General features: G+C 42.2%; 1 protein-coding gene across 1 annotated transcript; it reads left to right on the forward strand.

Annotated features, from left to right (window-relative positions):
• The first annotated feature begins 1203 nt into the window (after positions 1–1203).
• Positions 1204–11495, forward strand: LOC121545113 (PHD finger protein 6-like). The gene is given in 12 exon segments (XM_041855516.1): positions 1204–1293; positions 2356–2549; positions 3701–3805; positions 4045–4178; positions 4281–4327; positions 4476–4642; positions 4788–4928; positions 5152–5256; positions 6373–6470; positions 6472–6498; positions 10195–10327; positions 10454–11495. Coding segments are annotated over 10 exon segments (1089 nt in total). The 5' UTR covers positions 1204–1293; positions 2356–2417; the 3' UTR covers positions 10454–11495.
• Positions 11496–17330: the final 5835 nt, after the last annotated feature.

Raw genomic sequence — 17330 nt, forward strand, 5'->3', positions numbered from 1 at the left:
GGCCCTAATCCCCGCCACGGAACCAAAAAATTGCAACAACATTGCATTGATTCAGTATGATTAAATCTATCCAAAAATATAATTTATTCAGATTACAGTAACACATGTAGCTATTTGAGGATACATTTTAGAAAGCTATGTGTACCGGTTTCAATCAACTTGGAACCTTATTTGAAATGCTCATCAAAATAATACATCAAACACTTGTCCTTTACACACCTCAAAATAAAGTGTATTTCCAGCTATTATAGGCCTACATATTGACAAAACATTATTTACAGGTATTGACATTCTCAGATGCACAAGCCAGGTTGACCAGTTGTACATGTAGGCCCTATGCTGTTTGACATAACTGTCATATTCTTACAAATACATATTGGGGGTTGCATGTTTTATGTCTCTGACAGTGATTCCTTTAGCCTACCACGTTTGATTAGTGCTGTATAATCATACAGTATTTCCTCATCATAATTGATTGAGGTTATCATGGGTTTAAATGATAATTGTAAAATACTTTAGGATTAAACTTTTTTTTGCACATTAGGCAAATGGCCATAATGAAGAATGAATAGCCATAGTCCTGACATGATCCAAAATATTTCTGAAATCAAATACTTCCATATTATGACACCTTTTCTTCATACTAATAGACTAGGCCTATCTGTAGAACCGATGGTGTTGATAAAAAAAAAAAAAAAAGTTTTTCATAGTCATTTAGCAGACGCTCTTATCCAGAGCGATTTACAGTTAGTGAGTGCATACATTTTTCATACTGAATACAGAATCTGATGCGAGATATGATAAGTATTTGTTGTAGGCCTAATAGAGAGCATAATATTATTTGTTCGATGGCATCAGTGCGTTGTACATTATTTGTACCAATATGTGCGTGCATGGCGTGTAAGTGTTTCTTTTACTATTTTTTTGCAGTGTGCAACGTCACTCGAATGCTACACGGTGGTGAAACCTTCAGTCAGTGGGTGAAACCATAGATATAGATAGAGGACTCATCATGGATATAATTATTTTAGCATGGACGTTGCCATTGGACGTTGCCATCATCCACCATTTTAAAGTACTCAGCTGGATAGGGTTCTTTTGGGTTGAAGCCTCAATGGCTTTGCCCATGCTGTCACAGACGTAATAATTGCACAGATATAAAGATGAGTCCTCTATCAATTTTTATGGGTGAAATGGAACACAAGCGAACGCTGGTTAAAAAAAAAGGAAGGGAAAAAACCACACACCCACTTACATCCAGCACAGTAACTTGACAAAATCCCACTGAGACGGGTAAGATCTAAATATCTGTCGGCACTGTACTAAAGGAATGATCGGTATCTTTATCAGGCTATTGTTAGGTTGAGGGCGGAAGGGAATTGCTGGTGGACAAGCTCGCTAAAGTCCTTCCGTTTTCACTGCAGAAAGTGAATGCATCAAGTATGGCACTCTTTGCTTACAAAGCGGGCAAAACCTACTATGCGCCTCATCACCCTAAACATAAATTAAATAGAATAAAGTATGTTTAAAAGGTTAGTTAAAATCACAGATTAAATGACTGTTTATTTTACTGGTATGGACCTTTCTGTCGTACGATGAGGGCCTAAATGTATTTGTCTTATTGTGAGTTGCCTGCCCTAGTGTTTTGATAGTTTCAAAACTTACTGAAATAAATAACGTTAGTATTTTGATAAGATTGTGAACGCGCGATGACATTTCTCACTTTTCAGTTTATGGAATGTTTTCATTTTCTGTTCAAATACTGATATCTCTTACCTTAATGAATTCCAATAATTATTGTAATGATTTATATAAATTATTTTGGTTTAGTACAATATAGCTGTTCCCTGGGTAAATGTCAGATTGTGACCACTTCTAGATCATACAATTGTAATCTATTGTCATTCAACAATTTACTTTGAGGTTTCTTTCCTTCTAACACACACACACCAACAATGGAAATGTTACTAATCCAAAAAACACAAAAATTGTTTCACAGCCCCACCCCCACTTTATTAGTCTCCAAGTCTCTACCACATTCACATTTCAGTGATGATTACGCAACATGTCAGCAATGCATCCACAAAACATAGTACTCCACCAACAGCAACCAACAAGAGTATAGTTTCATATGTAGGCCTATATTTTAGAAACTTGGAGAGCCTTAAAACAGTTTTTAATACCTTCAGATATCATTAAATAGATCATTCACTGACAGCGATACAGCTGCCCTACTGCAATACTGGTCTTGACTAGTGTCGTCTATAGTATCTATTGGGTTTTACATGAACAAGGTCAACTTGATGCTGCTATCAAGTGAATACCTTTCACTCTTTCTGTCCCTCTCACAAACAGAAGCGCTCACTGACAGTCACAGAGACAAGTAAGGAGAAAAGAGTTTGTGAGAGAGACCGACCATGTCGGCACAGAGGAAGGGAGTGGAAGCAAAGCTGCAAAAATGTGCCTTCTGCAGGACCAACCAGGACAAGGAGTGTGGACAGCTGTTAGTGTCGGACAACCAGAAGGTGGCAGCCCACCATAAGTGCATGGTGAGAAGAACCACACAGTCGGTGGTATAGCACCAACAACTGTATGCATTGGCCATCTCCAGGATGCTGACCTTCTAGACAGAGTTGCAAAGAAAAAGCCATATCTCAGACTGCCCATCTTAATCTTTTCTTTTTATTGGCCAGTCTTAGATATGGCTTTTTCTTTGCAACTCTGCCTAGAAGGTCAGCATCCTGGAGTCGCCTCTTCACTGTTGACATTGAGACTGGTGTTTTGCGGGTACTATTTAATTAAGCTGCCAGTTGAGGACCTGTGAGGCGTCTGTTTCTCAAACTAGACACTCTAATGTATTTGTCCTCTTGCTCAGTTGTGCACCGGGGCTTCCCACTCTTTCTATTCTGGTTAGAGCCAGTTTGAGCTGTTCTGTGAAGGGAGTAGTACACAGCGTTGTACGAGATCTTCAGTTTCTAGGCAATTTCTCGCATGGAATAGCCTTCATTTCTCCGAACAAGAATAGACTGATGAGTTTCAGAAGAAAGTTATTTGTTTCTGGCCATTTTGAACCTGTAATCGAACCCACAATTGCTGATGCTCCAGATACTCAACTAGTCTCAAGAAGGCAAGTTTTATTGCTTATTTAATCAGCACAACATTTTTCAGTTGTGCTAACATAATTCCAAAAGGGTTTTCTAATGATCAATTAGCCTTTTAAAATTATAAACTTGGATTAGCAAACACAACGTGCCATTGGAACACAGGACTGATGGTTGCTAATAATGGGCCTCTGTGCGCCTATGTAGATATTCCATTAAAAATCAGCCGTTTCCAGCTACAATAGCCATTTACAACATTAACAATGTCTACACTGTATTTCTGATCAATTTGATGTTATTTTAATGGACATAGAAATGTCCTTGTTTTTGAAAGAAAAGCCATTTTTAAGTGACCCAAACTTTTGAACGGTAGTGTATATTTAAGTGTCACTCCACAATATGACAATACAAAATACAGATTTAAAACCCATTTTGTGGGCCACTCAATATTAGGAAGGTGTTCCTAATGTTTGGTATGCTCAATATATGTTCCCATATTGTAGCTTATTATTACGATTTAGCACTTTGAGTGTCAGGAGCATGGTTATTGCTTGTGTTGTCCATGTATTCTGTTGAATGATTGTCATTGCTCTGTGCAGCTTTTCTCCTCCGCCCTGGTTACATCTCACTCAGACAGCGACGAGAACATCGGGGGATTTTCTGTCGAGGACGTGAGAAAGGAGATCAAGAGAGGGAATAAACTTGTGAGTGTCCATGGCAAGATATCTCCACGTGTCCTTACGTTTGGAGTGTGTCCCAAATGGCACCCTATTAGTGCACACTAAGTCTTACAGGGCTCTGGTCAAAAGTAGTGCACCATATAGGGAGTAGTGTGCCATTTGGGACGCATTCCATAGTGAGTTGCCAGGTTCAGCTTGTGAGATGGGTGCTGTAGCAGTTATGTTTCTGAACATGGCAGTTGCTCTCTTTTCCTCCCCTTCAGATGTGTTCGTCCTGCCACCGGCCTGGTGCCACTATTGGCTGTGATGTGAAGACATGCCGGCGGACGTATCACTACTACTGTGCAATATGGGATAAGGCCCAGGTCAAAGAGAATCCCTCACAGGGGATCTACCTGTAAGTGCCCTGTGTAAATAACCGTATTACAACAACATGTAGCTGGAAATTTCTGTTAAAAACAATCCTAATATTTCTGTATTTGTTTGTCTCTGGATGTAGTGTGTATTGTCGCAAACACCGGGATGCCTCTCAGGATGCCAGTGGAGGTATCTAACTTATCTTTTACGTGATATTCAGCACACAAGGGATGGCTTTTCTTTTGACACTTTTAAAGTAGACCACAAGAGGATAACTCAATACTGTTGTTGAAGGTGAATGGCCAGCGTATTGACGTATCCAATTTATATTTTTCAGATGATCAGGAACAGGGAGGTGTGGCCAATGACTCAGACTCCTCTCCTCAGCGGAGTAGGGGCCGTGGGAGATTAGAGAAAGGGCGAATCAAAGCTGGTTCCCATGGCCAATCGGAGGACACCCGCTCAACCTCCTCTCAAGGCGTAGATGATGAGAGCTCCTCGCATGTAAAGACCCCCCCCACACACACACACACTGTAGTTCCTTTGGGCATGCCCATTATTAGGACTACGTGGTGACTATTATCAAGCTCCTGTAAAAAACATTTGCCCTGTACATGGATCCTGAGGTGTGTGTGTCTGTGTGTTTCAGAGAGACAGGTCCCCTCTGAGGGGCTCTGGGGACGGTGGCCTTCGCTGTGGCTTCTGCCACACCGGAGAGGAGGAGAACGAGTTGCGGGGCGTGCTTCATGCAGATAACGGAAAAAAGATCGCTGCACATTACAAGTGCATGGTAAGTCTTATCGCGTATAAGTCTGTACTAAGCCGTAACGATCAATGTTCATCAAATAACTAATTTTGTGCTGAAGATGGTCTTTATACTATTGCTTGTCCAAGCATTACTTTGTGCAAGATGTATGTTTTGGAAAAGCACAATCAGTTATATAGGTCTTGTCTGCTGTACTCATAATTTCCCCTGTCTGTCACCTGACCTTGTTGTCTCTCCTCCTTGGCAGCTGTTCTCATCAGGAACCGTTCAACTCACTACCTCCTCACGGGCTGAATTTGGGAACTTTGACATCAAAACGGTCATCCAGGAAATCAAGAGGGGGAAGAGAATGGTGAGAACCTTGGAGATAGTACAGTAATGTGAAGACAAAAGGGTGGCTAAGTGGGACATGTATCTAGCTCTATCAACTAATTAGATGTTATTTTCAGAGAATGTAAAGAATTTCTACTGAATATGGGAGAAGTTCCTTGAAAGTCACCAATGCCATGTCAGAGACCTGCTCTTGTATTTCCAGTCAGATTGATGTACCTTACTTAGTTGAACGCACTGACAGTATGTCGCTTTGGATAAGAGCATCTGCTAAATGACAAATGTACAAGTATACTGAACAAAAATATAAAAGCAACATGCAACAATTTCAACGATTTTACTGAGTTACAGTTCATATTAGGAAATCAGTCAATCTAAATAAATGAGTTAGGCCCTAATCTATGGATTTCACATGAATGGGAATACAGATATGCATCTGTTGGTCACAGATACCTTAAAATAAATGGGCCTCACAATGGGCCTCAGGAACTCGTCACTGTATTTCTGTGCATTCAAATTGCCATCGATAAAATGCAATTGTGTTCTCGTTGTCCTTAGCTTATGCCTTCCCATACCATAACCCCACCGTCATCATGGGGCACTCTGTTCACAAATTTAACATCAGCAATCCGCTCGCCCATTGACGCCATACACATGGTCTGCGGTTGTGAGGCCGGTTGGACATACTGCCAAATTCTCTAAAAGGACGTATTACCACCACACCGGCTCATTACATTCTCTGGCAACAGCTCTGGTGGACAATCCTGCAGCCATCATGCCAATTGCCGGCTCCCTCAAAACTAGAGACATTTGTGGCATTGTGTTGTGTGACAAAACTGCACATTTTAGAGTGGCTTTCTATTGTCCCCAGCACAAGTTGCATCTGTGTAATGATCATGATGTTTAATCAGCTTCTTGATATGCCACACCTGTCAGGTGGATGGATTATCTTGGAAAGGTAAAAATGCTCACTAGCAGGGATGTAAACAAATTTGTGCAAAGAATTTGAGAGAAATACGTTTTTTGTGTGTGTGGAAAATTTCTGAGATCTTTTATTTCAGCTCATGAAACATGGAACCAACACTTTACATGTTGCGGTTATATTTTTGTTCAGTGTATATTTTATGGTCTCTTTCAGAAATGTACACTGTGTGCCCAGTTGGGAGCCACCATTGGCTGTGAGATCAAAGCCTGTGTGAAGACTTACCATTATCACTGCGGCCTGCAGGACAAGGCCAGAGAACATGGCTCGTGGCATCTACAAGTGAGATCCCCTCTGCTTTGTCATTTTCAGGTGTCAAGTCAACACATGGATCGTTTTTTTTTTCTGGTTCATAAAAGAAACACTTAGTTTACTGTTGGTATTTAATTACATTGCAACAACTACTTAAAGTATAATTTCTTTGCTCCTGAAAGAACTCAATTATCACAATCAATATTTCTTTCAGTTAGCAAACACTGTAGGCCTACACATAAAATAGTCACTCAGGGAGCAGATCCCTAGGTAACACTATTTGGATAGTCCAGCTGTAGATGCTCTACAGACTATCAGTAACATTTCAACTAACTATCTACTAACCGTAGCGCTAATCCTAACCTTACACCTTATCCTCACCCTAAACTTACCCTTATTCTAAACCTAACCATAACCTTAGCAAGCAGTTGTTTATTATTAGCATCTACTGATGGAAAATCCGGACTATCCAAATAAGTGTGACCGATCCCTAATATGTTGTCATTGCATCACTCCAAAGTTATGTGAGAAAAGTAGCTTTGCAACCTGGGAACTGCACCCCCTTGAGCTTCAAATGTGGTTTGCAACACAATTACATGTACATTTTAGTCATTTAGCAGACGCTCTTATCCAGAGCGATTTACAGGAGCAATTAGGGTTAAGTGCCTTGCTCAAGGGCACATTGACAGATTTTTCACCTAGTCGGCTTGGGGATTAGAACCAGCGACCTTTCGGTTACTGGCACAACACTCTTAACCACTAAACTACCTGCTGCCCCTTCCTTGAAGGCTGAGAAAGAATGTAAACAGATAATACAAGTGGCAGTTCAACAATCCTTTACCTGCTGTACAAGCCCTATCTGTAATGATATGTATCTAGGGCTGTTGCGGTGACCGTATTACCACCACACCGGCGGTCACGAGTCATGAAGACAGTTTAGTTTAGTCACGGTAATTAGACTTCTCCAAGCTCTGATGCTGCTGATGGTCATTAGTAGCCTACCAAACTTGCTAACTGCCTGGTACTCAGCACTCTATTGTCCCTCTAATCACTCTGACATCAATGCAAATGTATTCGAAAATCTTAACAAACACTTAACGAGAGCCCATGATTTCATGTTGCGCAACATTTCCATAGGCTATGCAATTGCGTGAGAAAACAGAGTGATGACCTCTACTAAAAATAGGAGGATCAGCCTTCTATAGGCTAGGCCTACTATATTTATTTCTCAACTTTCCTAATATTAAGCACATTGCTGATATTTACAACAGGAGTATAGCCTACCTGGCTGACATGAAAATAAACTAGGGGGAAAAGCGTCCTCCATTCGCTATTTAAGTGCATAGATGACATGTATTTTTCCCCCACTGACCCTGTTTCAATACAGGTGCATGATAATGGTCCATTCTAAATCAAAACAAATTTCACACATATATTATTTAGTATATGTAAAGACAATATTAAATCAAGCATTGTCTGATGGGTGACAATATTAGCCTATCACTTGTGAATTATATATGATCACTTGTGAATGATGCCCAGCATAAGAAACAAAGCCTTTTTTATGCGCCTTTATTTAATCATAGTCACACACCTCATGTAGCCTAGCACATAGGCCTACATGTTTTAATAAGGTTTGTATGACAACTCAAGTGACCAAACAACTACTTAAAATTAAGCACATTATTTTGCTTTACAAGGGGTGTAGGGCCTAACTGGCATACATAAGCAGCGCGTGAGTTTCAAGTTTGGGGAAGATCATTTTCACCATAAAAATGCACCTTTGTAATAAAAGCATTACATGCATAATTGCATTTTACTCAAAGCCAGTGGCATGTCGTTAGTAAAGATTGAAAAAAGTAAGGGGCCTAGATAGCTGCCCTGGAGAATTCCTGATTTGAACTGGATTTTGTTGGAGAGGCTTCCATTAAAGAACACCCTCTGTGTTCTGTTAGACAGGTAGCTCTTTATCCACAATATGGCAGGGGGTGTAAAGCCATAACACATACGTTTTTCCAGCAACAGACTATGATCGATAATGTCAAAAGCCTCACTGAAGTCTAACAAAACAGCCCCCACAATCTTTTTGTCATCAATTTCTCTCAGCCAATCATCAGTCATTTGTGTAAGTGCTTGTTGAATGTCCTTCCCTATAAGCGTGCTGGAAGTCTGTTGTCAATTTCTTTACTGTAAAATAGCATTGTATCTGGTCAAACACAATTTTTTCCAAAAGTTTACTAAGGGTTGGTAACAGGCTGATTGGTCAGCTATTTGAGCCAGTTAAGGGGGCTTTACTATTCTTAGGTAGGGGAATAACTTTTGCTTCCCTCCAGGCCTGAGGCACACACTTTCTACTAGGCTTAAATTGAAGATCTGGCAAATAGGAGTGGCAATATTGTCCGCTATTATCTTCAGTAATTTTCCATCCAAGTTGTGCGCATTGCTGCGCTTATAATGTGAAGAAATAGCCTAATAGTTTATCAACATTTTAAGCTAAACGTTCTGATCTGTTGCGTCAGCCACATTGCATTGATGCTAGTGGTTGTATTAATTTGGGATCTATCGCATCCCACAACTGTCCCAGACTGTTTGGAATATTAATTTCTAGCACAGAATAGAATAGGTTGACCTTTGTACTATGGGGGATAGTCGATTGACATAGGCTAGTGCTTTTGCTGTTTGTTAGGCCTATTCATCTTGTTGGCTGACGAAAAGTAAATGTGGACAATTCTTCCATTATCTTCAATATGCACCTCGGAATTGGATAAGGACACGCTCAGTTGTGTCTGTCTTCACTTGTAGCCTGTGAGAAAGACCTGATCACGTGATGGAGTTCGCAGCACTCAGGGAGGCGCGCACAACGGGCACTTTTGTAGGGAGCATTATGGCCACACAAAGCGGATGCCGGCGTCAAATTCTAGGCATTATCAAGTGCTTGTCAAATTGTGAATGAGTGACTGATGTAGTGTGTACAGCCTGCACAAAAAACAAAGCAGAGCTCTTGCCTTTGAAGCGACTTTTTTCAAATTATCATTAGTCGCATCATGCAACCTTACAATGTATTAAAAATCAAAATATATAGCCCAACATTTGTAGAACAACTAAAGTTATATTAATAACTCTAAATTAAGCATATAGGAATACCTTTTTCTTTGTTAACCGCTCAACACAGAATAGCCGCATGTGCGCACTCCCTCAAATCGTTCGGAGAAAATATTATTTATATTTTATTCAGCTTTGTTCAATTGTATTCTTCATACTATAAAAGAATGCAACGGAATTCTAAGCAAATCTTGTCTGCTAAATGAACTAGTGCAGCCCACAGCCATTTGGCATAGCCAAATCAGGACCTAACATAAGGACAACTCAGAGTATGCTATTCTGTTCTTCTGAAATAGACTACATTTTCTTCATATCATGCTTCTTTAGACCTGTCTAAAATAAATAATGGATTTATTGTGAAGGTGTAGGCTATATTACATGGATTTATTAGACATTTTAAAATGTAGATGTTCCAAAGGTCTGCATCAGTGGCTTGTGGCTGTGTGTGGAAGCCAGGAGATGCTAAATGTGTTTATGTTAATTAACAGTAAATTACCGTGAGACCAACAGTTATTTGCTTGACAATCACCGGCTGACGAAATTTCATGACCGCCACAGCCCTATATGTAACTGTCGTAAAGATATGTAATAAGTTGACATTACACTATTCTGTCTCTGCTCCAGGCTGTACTGTAAGAATCACAGTGGGAATGAGGAGCGGGATGAGGAGGACGAGGAGAGGGAGAGTTGCAGTAGAGAGAGGGCGGCCATTGACCATAGGGGAACTCTGCCTCCGCCACAAGTCAATGGCAACTAGGTATGGCACTGTCACACCTGCCTGGATCAAATGGTGATAAAGAAAAGTACCAGTAGACCAGCTGCTATGATGGTAGAAAAATTAAGTATTTGGTATTCGGATGATGTCAGTGTTCTTCCTTCACAGGTGATGGTTAAGGATTGCAAAAGGATAAGAAGAGAGGGGATATCCAAGATGGAGCAAAGCTATTTTTCTATTGAGTTCTACTCCCTAAGTAAGGGGCTATTGCAAGCCCCTTCATTCACCCTTTCAGTTTCAAACAACGGACACACACAGCCCTGCAGGTCATCAGCCAGATGTGAACATGTCAGCCCTTGGCTTCTTCACAAACCACTTTCATATTGTCAGGTTTAATGGATGAGAAATGGCACAGACTGACTGGAGTACTCTGCTGAGAGCAAAACACTGCTGCAGTGCTGGGTGAAAGACAAAGCATTGGAACCGTGGTCAGTGCTACTCAGTTGTGGTCTCCCTCTAATGCATGTTGTATTGCTCTTAAAGAAGACATGACTGGACAAAGTTATCGACATTCACTGTATCTGGCTTCCCATGTGCCCCTAAGTGTTCTAGTCCTATACAAACAATATTATTCTTCCTCTAGCTCTTCTTCAGGACTCTCTTCAAGGATGCTGCCTTCTACTCATTTAAATGTTTCTCTTTCAAATCATGGAATTTGATTTACTTTGTTGTTGCTGTAATCTTCTGTCTGAAGAAATTCCTTTTTACTTTTCTCTTATTTTTCTTTGAAATGTGTCTTATTTTACTATTGTATAATGAATAATATTGAATGTCCTTGGCTTTATTTATAGTCAGGATTAAAGTAAATTTGCTAGCATGCAGCACTTGGATTGTTTATCTTATCACAATTTTTTAAATATTTCTATTGCTGCAACATGCCCATGCAGACCTCTTAGGAAAAAATATTGACTTAAGTTTTTGTACTATTCTCATTTTCTCAGCCTCCACAGTTGTATTAGTAAAGGGTCACAATTATATACTGAACAAAAATATAAACGCAACATGCAACAATTTCAGATTAAGATTTTACTGAGTTACAGTTCATATAAGGAAATAATTCAATTGAAATAAAGTAATTAGGCCCTAAACAATGAATTTCACATGACTGGGAATACAGATATGCATTTGTTGATCACAGATACCTTAAAAAAATTAATAAATTGGGGTGTGGATAAGAAAACCAGTCAGTATCTGGTGTGACCACATCTCCTTCGCATAGAGTTGATCAGGCTGTTGATTGTGGCCTGTCGTACACGTCAATCCAGAGCAACCCAAAAATGTGTGACATGTCTGGTGAATATGTAGTCCATGGAAGAATTGGGACATTTTCAGCTTCCAGGAATTGTGTACAGATCCTTGCAACATGGGGCAGTGCATTATCATACTGAAATATGAGGTGATGGCGGCAGATGAATGGCACGACAATGGGCCTCAGGATTTCGTCACGGTATCTCTGTGCATTCAAATTGCCATCGATAAAATGCAATTGTGTTCATTGTCCTTGCTTATTCCTGTGCATACCATGACCCCACCGCCACTATGGGGCACTCTGTTCACAACATTGACATCAGCAAACCGCTCACCCATACGACGCCATACACGTGGTCTGCATTTTATTGTCCCCAGCACAAGGTGCACCTGTGTAATGATCATGCTGTTTAATCAGCTTCTTGATATGCTACACCTGTCAGGTGGATGGATTATCTTGGCAAAGGAGAAATGCTCACTAACAGGGATGTATACAAATGTGTGCACAACATTTTAGAGAAATCAGCTTTTTGTGCATATGGAAAATGTCTGTGATCTTTTATTTCAGCACATGAAACATGGGACCAACACTTTACATGTTGCATTTATGTTTTTGTTCAGTGTACAATAGACATTTTGTATAACACGCTTATTATACTGGTGAATTATTATTTGTTTGCCCAAAATAAGAAACTAAGAAAAAACATTTGGATGTTGTCGATGAGGTGGCAGTATTCATTCTTCCTTTTATGATCTTCCAACTATGACTTTTTACTGTTAAACTTGTGCCAGATCAATGTGAGATCCCTCTCAGATAGTGGTTGTTGATGGAAGCTTTGGGGTTGGAGGAGTTTTGTTATGGCCAGATGAATGATAGCCAGAGGGTGAGGAATGTCACAGATACCTGGATGTTGACCAGAGCAAGAAGAATGCCCTCAGGGAGTGGGGCCTCCTTCAATACTACCCCAGTCAACAACAAATCCTAGGGGCCAACCGGCTAAAGGGTTGTGTCTATGTTTAGTTCAAACCTAATCCCTGTCAAGGGTAGAAGTAACAAGGCTAGAAGTACGTTTATTATTGGCAATAAAAATGGACTACAGTCAGTTGCATATGTCTCTAAATCTCTTAGTTTGAGAAAAGCTAAGGGATTGGTTAAGAGATGGATGAGTTATTGATAAATCAGGAAATCAGATTTTACGTGTTCATTTAAATCCTTTGTAAATCCACTTCACAATGGCCTATCAACTTGAAACTTTTTAGGGTCATCAAAGACATTACCATGATGAACCATGTTAAAGGTAGACTCAACAATATGACGCCTGTGCACAAAGTAAACAGCATAGTGGGTCAATTTGCGCAAAAACTAAGAGCGTTGGAAGCGCAAGGCTCAACTCCCCCACTATTTTGGTCCCGTACCTACCATGCTCCAACGGATTGAAGTTAACTCATGCACATGCGCAGATACTGTGGGAGCAAAGTCTTACATCTCGATCATCGCAATATCTGCAGTGCTGCTCGTGGCAACGTCATTTCGGTTAGTCTGCCTTTAAGTTTGGCATTGATATCTTAAAAATATGGAAACTATTAACAATTAACTTTTTTAACTATGTAACACTAATGCTTAAAATAATCATAAAAAATATTCTCATGGACTAAAAGTCAGATTCACTCAAAATTTGGTCTTTGGACTGAAAGAGTTTGAAAAAATTACATTGATGCATTCTAAGATGGCACATACAGTGGGGAGAACAAGTATTTGATACACTGCCGATTTTGCAGGTTTTCCTACTTACAAAGCATGTAGAGGTCTGTAATTTTTTATCATAGGTACACTTCAACTGTGAGAGACGGAATCTAAAACAAAAATCCAGAAAATCACATTGTATGATTTTTAAGTAATTAATTTGCATTTTATTGCATGACATAAGTATTTGATCATCTACCAACCAGTAAGAATTCCGGCTCTCACAGACCTGTTAGTTTTTCTTTAAGAAGCCCTCCTGTTCTCCACTCATTACCTGTATTAACTGCACCTGTTTGAACTCTTTATCTGTATAAAAGACACCTGTCCACACACTCAATCAAACAGACTCCAACCTCTCCACAATGGCCAAGACCAGAGAGCTGTGTAAGGACATCAGGGATAAAATTGTAGACCTGCACAAGGCTGCGTTGGGCAATAGGCAAGCAGCTTGGTGAGAAGGCAACAACTGTTGGCGCAATTATTAGAAAATGGAAGAAGTTCAAGATGATGGTCAATCACCCTCGGTCTGGGGCTCCATGCAAGATCTCACCTCGTGGGGCATCAATGATCATGAGGAAGGTGAGGGATCATCCCAGAACTACACGGCAGGACCTGGTCAATGACCTGAAGAGAGCTGGGACCACAGTCTCAAAGAAAACCATTAGTAACACACTACGCCGTCATGGATTAAAATCCTGCAGCGCACGCAAGGTCCCCCTGCTCAAGCCAGCGCATGTCCAGGCCCGTCTGAAGTTTGCCAATGACCATCTGGATGATCCAGAGGAGGAATGGGAGAAGGTCATGTGGTCTGATGAGACAACAATGGAGCTTTTTGGTCTAAACTCCACTCGCCGTGTTTGGAGGAAGAAGAAGGATGAGTACAACCCCAAGAACACCATCCCAACCGTGAAGCATGGAGGTGGAAACATCATTCTTTGGGGATGCTTTTTGCAAAGGGGACAGGACGACTGCACCGTATTGAGGGAAGGATGGATTGGGCCATGTATCGCGAGATCTTGGCCAACAACCTCCTTACCTCAGTAAGAGCATTGAAGATGGGTCGTGGCTGGGTCTTCCAGCATGACAACGACCCGAAACACACAGCCAGGGCAACTAAGGAGTGGCTCCGTAAGAAGCATCTCAGGGTCCTGGAGTGGCCTAGCCAGTCTCCAGACCTGAACCCAATAGAAAATCTTTGGAGGGAGCTGAAAGTCCGTATTGCCCAGCGACAGCCCCGAAACCTGAAGGATCTGGAGAAGGTCTGTCTGGAGGAGTGGGCCAAAATCCCTGCTGCAGTGTGTGCAAACCTGGTCAAGACCTACAGGAAACGTATGATCTCTGTAATTGCAAACAAAGGTTTCTGTACCAAATATTAAGTTCTGCTTTTCTGATGTATCAAATACTTATGTCATGCAATAAAATGCAAATTAATTACTTAAAAATCATACAATGTGATTTTCTGGATTTTTGTTTTAGATTCCGTCTCTCACAGTTGAAGTGTACATATGATAAAAATTACAGACCTCTACATGCTTTGTAAGTAGGAAAACCTGCAAAATCGGCAGTGTATCAAATACTTGTTCTCCCCACTGTATGCTAAAATATGCTACAAATATTTCAAAAATATTATTCTCATGAACCATAGGACCAAATGACACCACATTTGGAATGTAGGCCCATGGTACTATGATAGAGTGCTTGCTTTATTATCCAACTGATCTTGTCTTCTTTCTGTCATCATGTGAACCCCGTTCATTGCTGCTCACAGCAATATTTTTTATTTTCTTATTCCAATCGACTGACATTGTCCATATTCATAGTGATATGGAAATATGATGCAGTGTCCGCATTATGTTTAATCAAAATTATTTTATGGTGATGACAGATTCTATCAAAAATGGGCGGTGCATCAGGATTTCCCATCCGACTAGGATGTGGACGCAACATACATCATTGACTATATGAAGGGTTTTACAGAACCTCTACTGTACATAGCTAGCTAGGTGTTGTGCTGTCAAATAGGTGAAACTTCTTAGGTGAAAGACACCAGAAAAACAATAATTCTGTCTGGAAAGAAGCGGGTCATGATCAAAACGACGTTACGGACATGGCGTCAGAAAGTCCCAGTATTATGGTAAGTATTGAAATGCTGAGTCAAATCGTGTTCATATTGCACACTCAAAATGACTGGTGTAAGTATAACGTTGCCGGGGCAAAGAGGAATGGGTCATAACTACGCTTTTATACGGAAATACTGTCATGACTCCCTCCGAAGCTGCCACCTCTCCTTGTTCGGGCAGGCTTCGGCGTTCGTCGTCACCGTCCTTCTAGCCACTGCCGCTCCTCATTTCATCATTCCATTGGTTTTGTCTTGTTCATTACACACACCTGGTTCATATCCCCTCATCAGTACCTGTATAAGTGTTCCCTCTGCCCCCTTGTCTTTGTGTGTGATTGTTTATTGTGAGAATAGTGAAGCTCGGTGGAGCTCCTTGTATTTTGTATCGCCAAGTTATTTGCCCCGTGTGCCTTGTTGGTTCCAGTGCGCCTGTTTTGCGCACTGGACTTTTTTGACACATTACTGCGTAACTCTGTTTTCCTTAATAAATCCTGTTATTCTGTGATATACCCTCCTGCGCCTGACTCCTTTAAATCACCCATCACAGAATCACACACCCGCCATGGAGTCAGCAGGAGAGGAGCACATGCCCGGAGTCGTGGCACGGGTCAGGGAGCATTCGACGATGCTAGCCAGCTTGGGAGAAGCAATGGATCGGGTTCTCCAGGTCGTCCAATGCCTGGAGAGGAGAGGACATGATCTTTCGGGACCAGCTGGCCGACCGGATCCAGCCACCCACACCCCAGCCCCCAGAGGGATCCATATATCCCAACCACGGGATTTCGACGGGACAGCTGCTCTCTGCCAGGGATTCCTCCTACAACTGGAGTTGTACTATTCGAACATCAGCCCGGCTCCATCGGAGTGGGAGAAGGTGTCCTCCCTCGTCTCCTGCCTCTCATGGAAAGCCCTGGAGTGGGCCAACGCGGGTCTGGAGTGAAGGAGGAGCCGCGTTGGACAACTACGGGGAGTTTGCTCTTCTCTTTCGGGCCGTCTTCGATCACCCGCCTAAAGTAGATAGGCGGGTGAGCGGCTGGTCCACCTGAGGCAGGTGACGAGGACTGTGCAGGACTTCGCGCTGGAGTTTCGGACTATAGCGGCTGGGTCCGGGTGGAACGAGTGGGCCCACATCGACCACTTCCGGTGCCATCTACGAGAGGACGTCCGAAGGGAGCCTGCCGGGACACCATGTTGTCCTTCAATCAACTGGTGGACATGGCCATCCGGTTGTACAACCTGCTGGCTGCTAGAGGACGTCCTGGAAGGGGCCTGCCCATTCCACCCCGGATCACAAGCTGATGGAGCACAGAGGAGACGTGGAACGCTGCTCACGTCCACATCCAGTGCGACATGCGTCGCCAGAAGGCCAATGCTGACCACAACCGCAGTGAGGCCCCGGTCTTGGTACCGGGTGATCGGGTCTGGCTCTCGACCCAGAATCTGCCCCTCCGCCTGCCCTGCCGGAAGCTGAGCCCGCTGTTTGTGGTGCTGTTCAAAATCCTGAGGAGGATAAACAAGGTTACATATAGGTTATTACTCCCTCCAGATTACTATATTAACCCCTCGTTCCATGTGTCTCTCCTCAGGCCGGTGGTGGCTGGTCCGCTCCAGGAGTCTGAGGTGTGGGAGGTTCCTCCGCCCCCTCTGGACATCGAGGGGGCCACGGCGTACTCCGTCTGTTCCCATCCTGGATTCGAGGCGTCGGGTGGGAGGCCTTCAGTACCTCGTGGAGTGGGAGGGGTACGGTCCGGAGGAGCGGTGCTGGGTTCCGGTGAGGGATATCCTCGATCCCTCCCTATTGCGGGATTTCCACCATCGCCATCCGGCAAGCCCTGCTCCACGTCCTCCTGGCCGTTCCGAGGCCGTGTCGGCGC

Source organism: Coregonus clupeaformis, chromosome 3 (assembly GCF_020615455.1).
Source record: "Coregonus clupeaformis isolate EN_2021a chromosome 3, ASM2061545v1, whole genome shotgun sequence".
Taxonomy (NCBI): domain Eukaryota; kingdom Metazoa; phylum Chordata; class Actinopteri; order Salmoniformes; family Salmonidae; genus Coregonus; species Coregonus clupeaformis.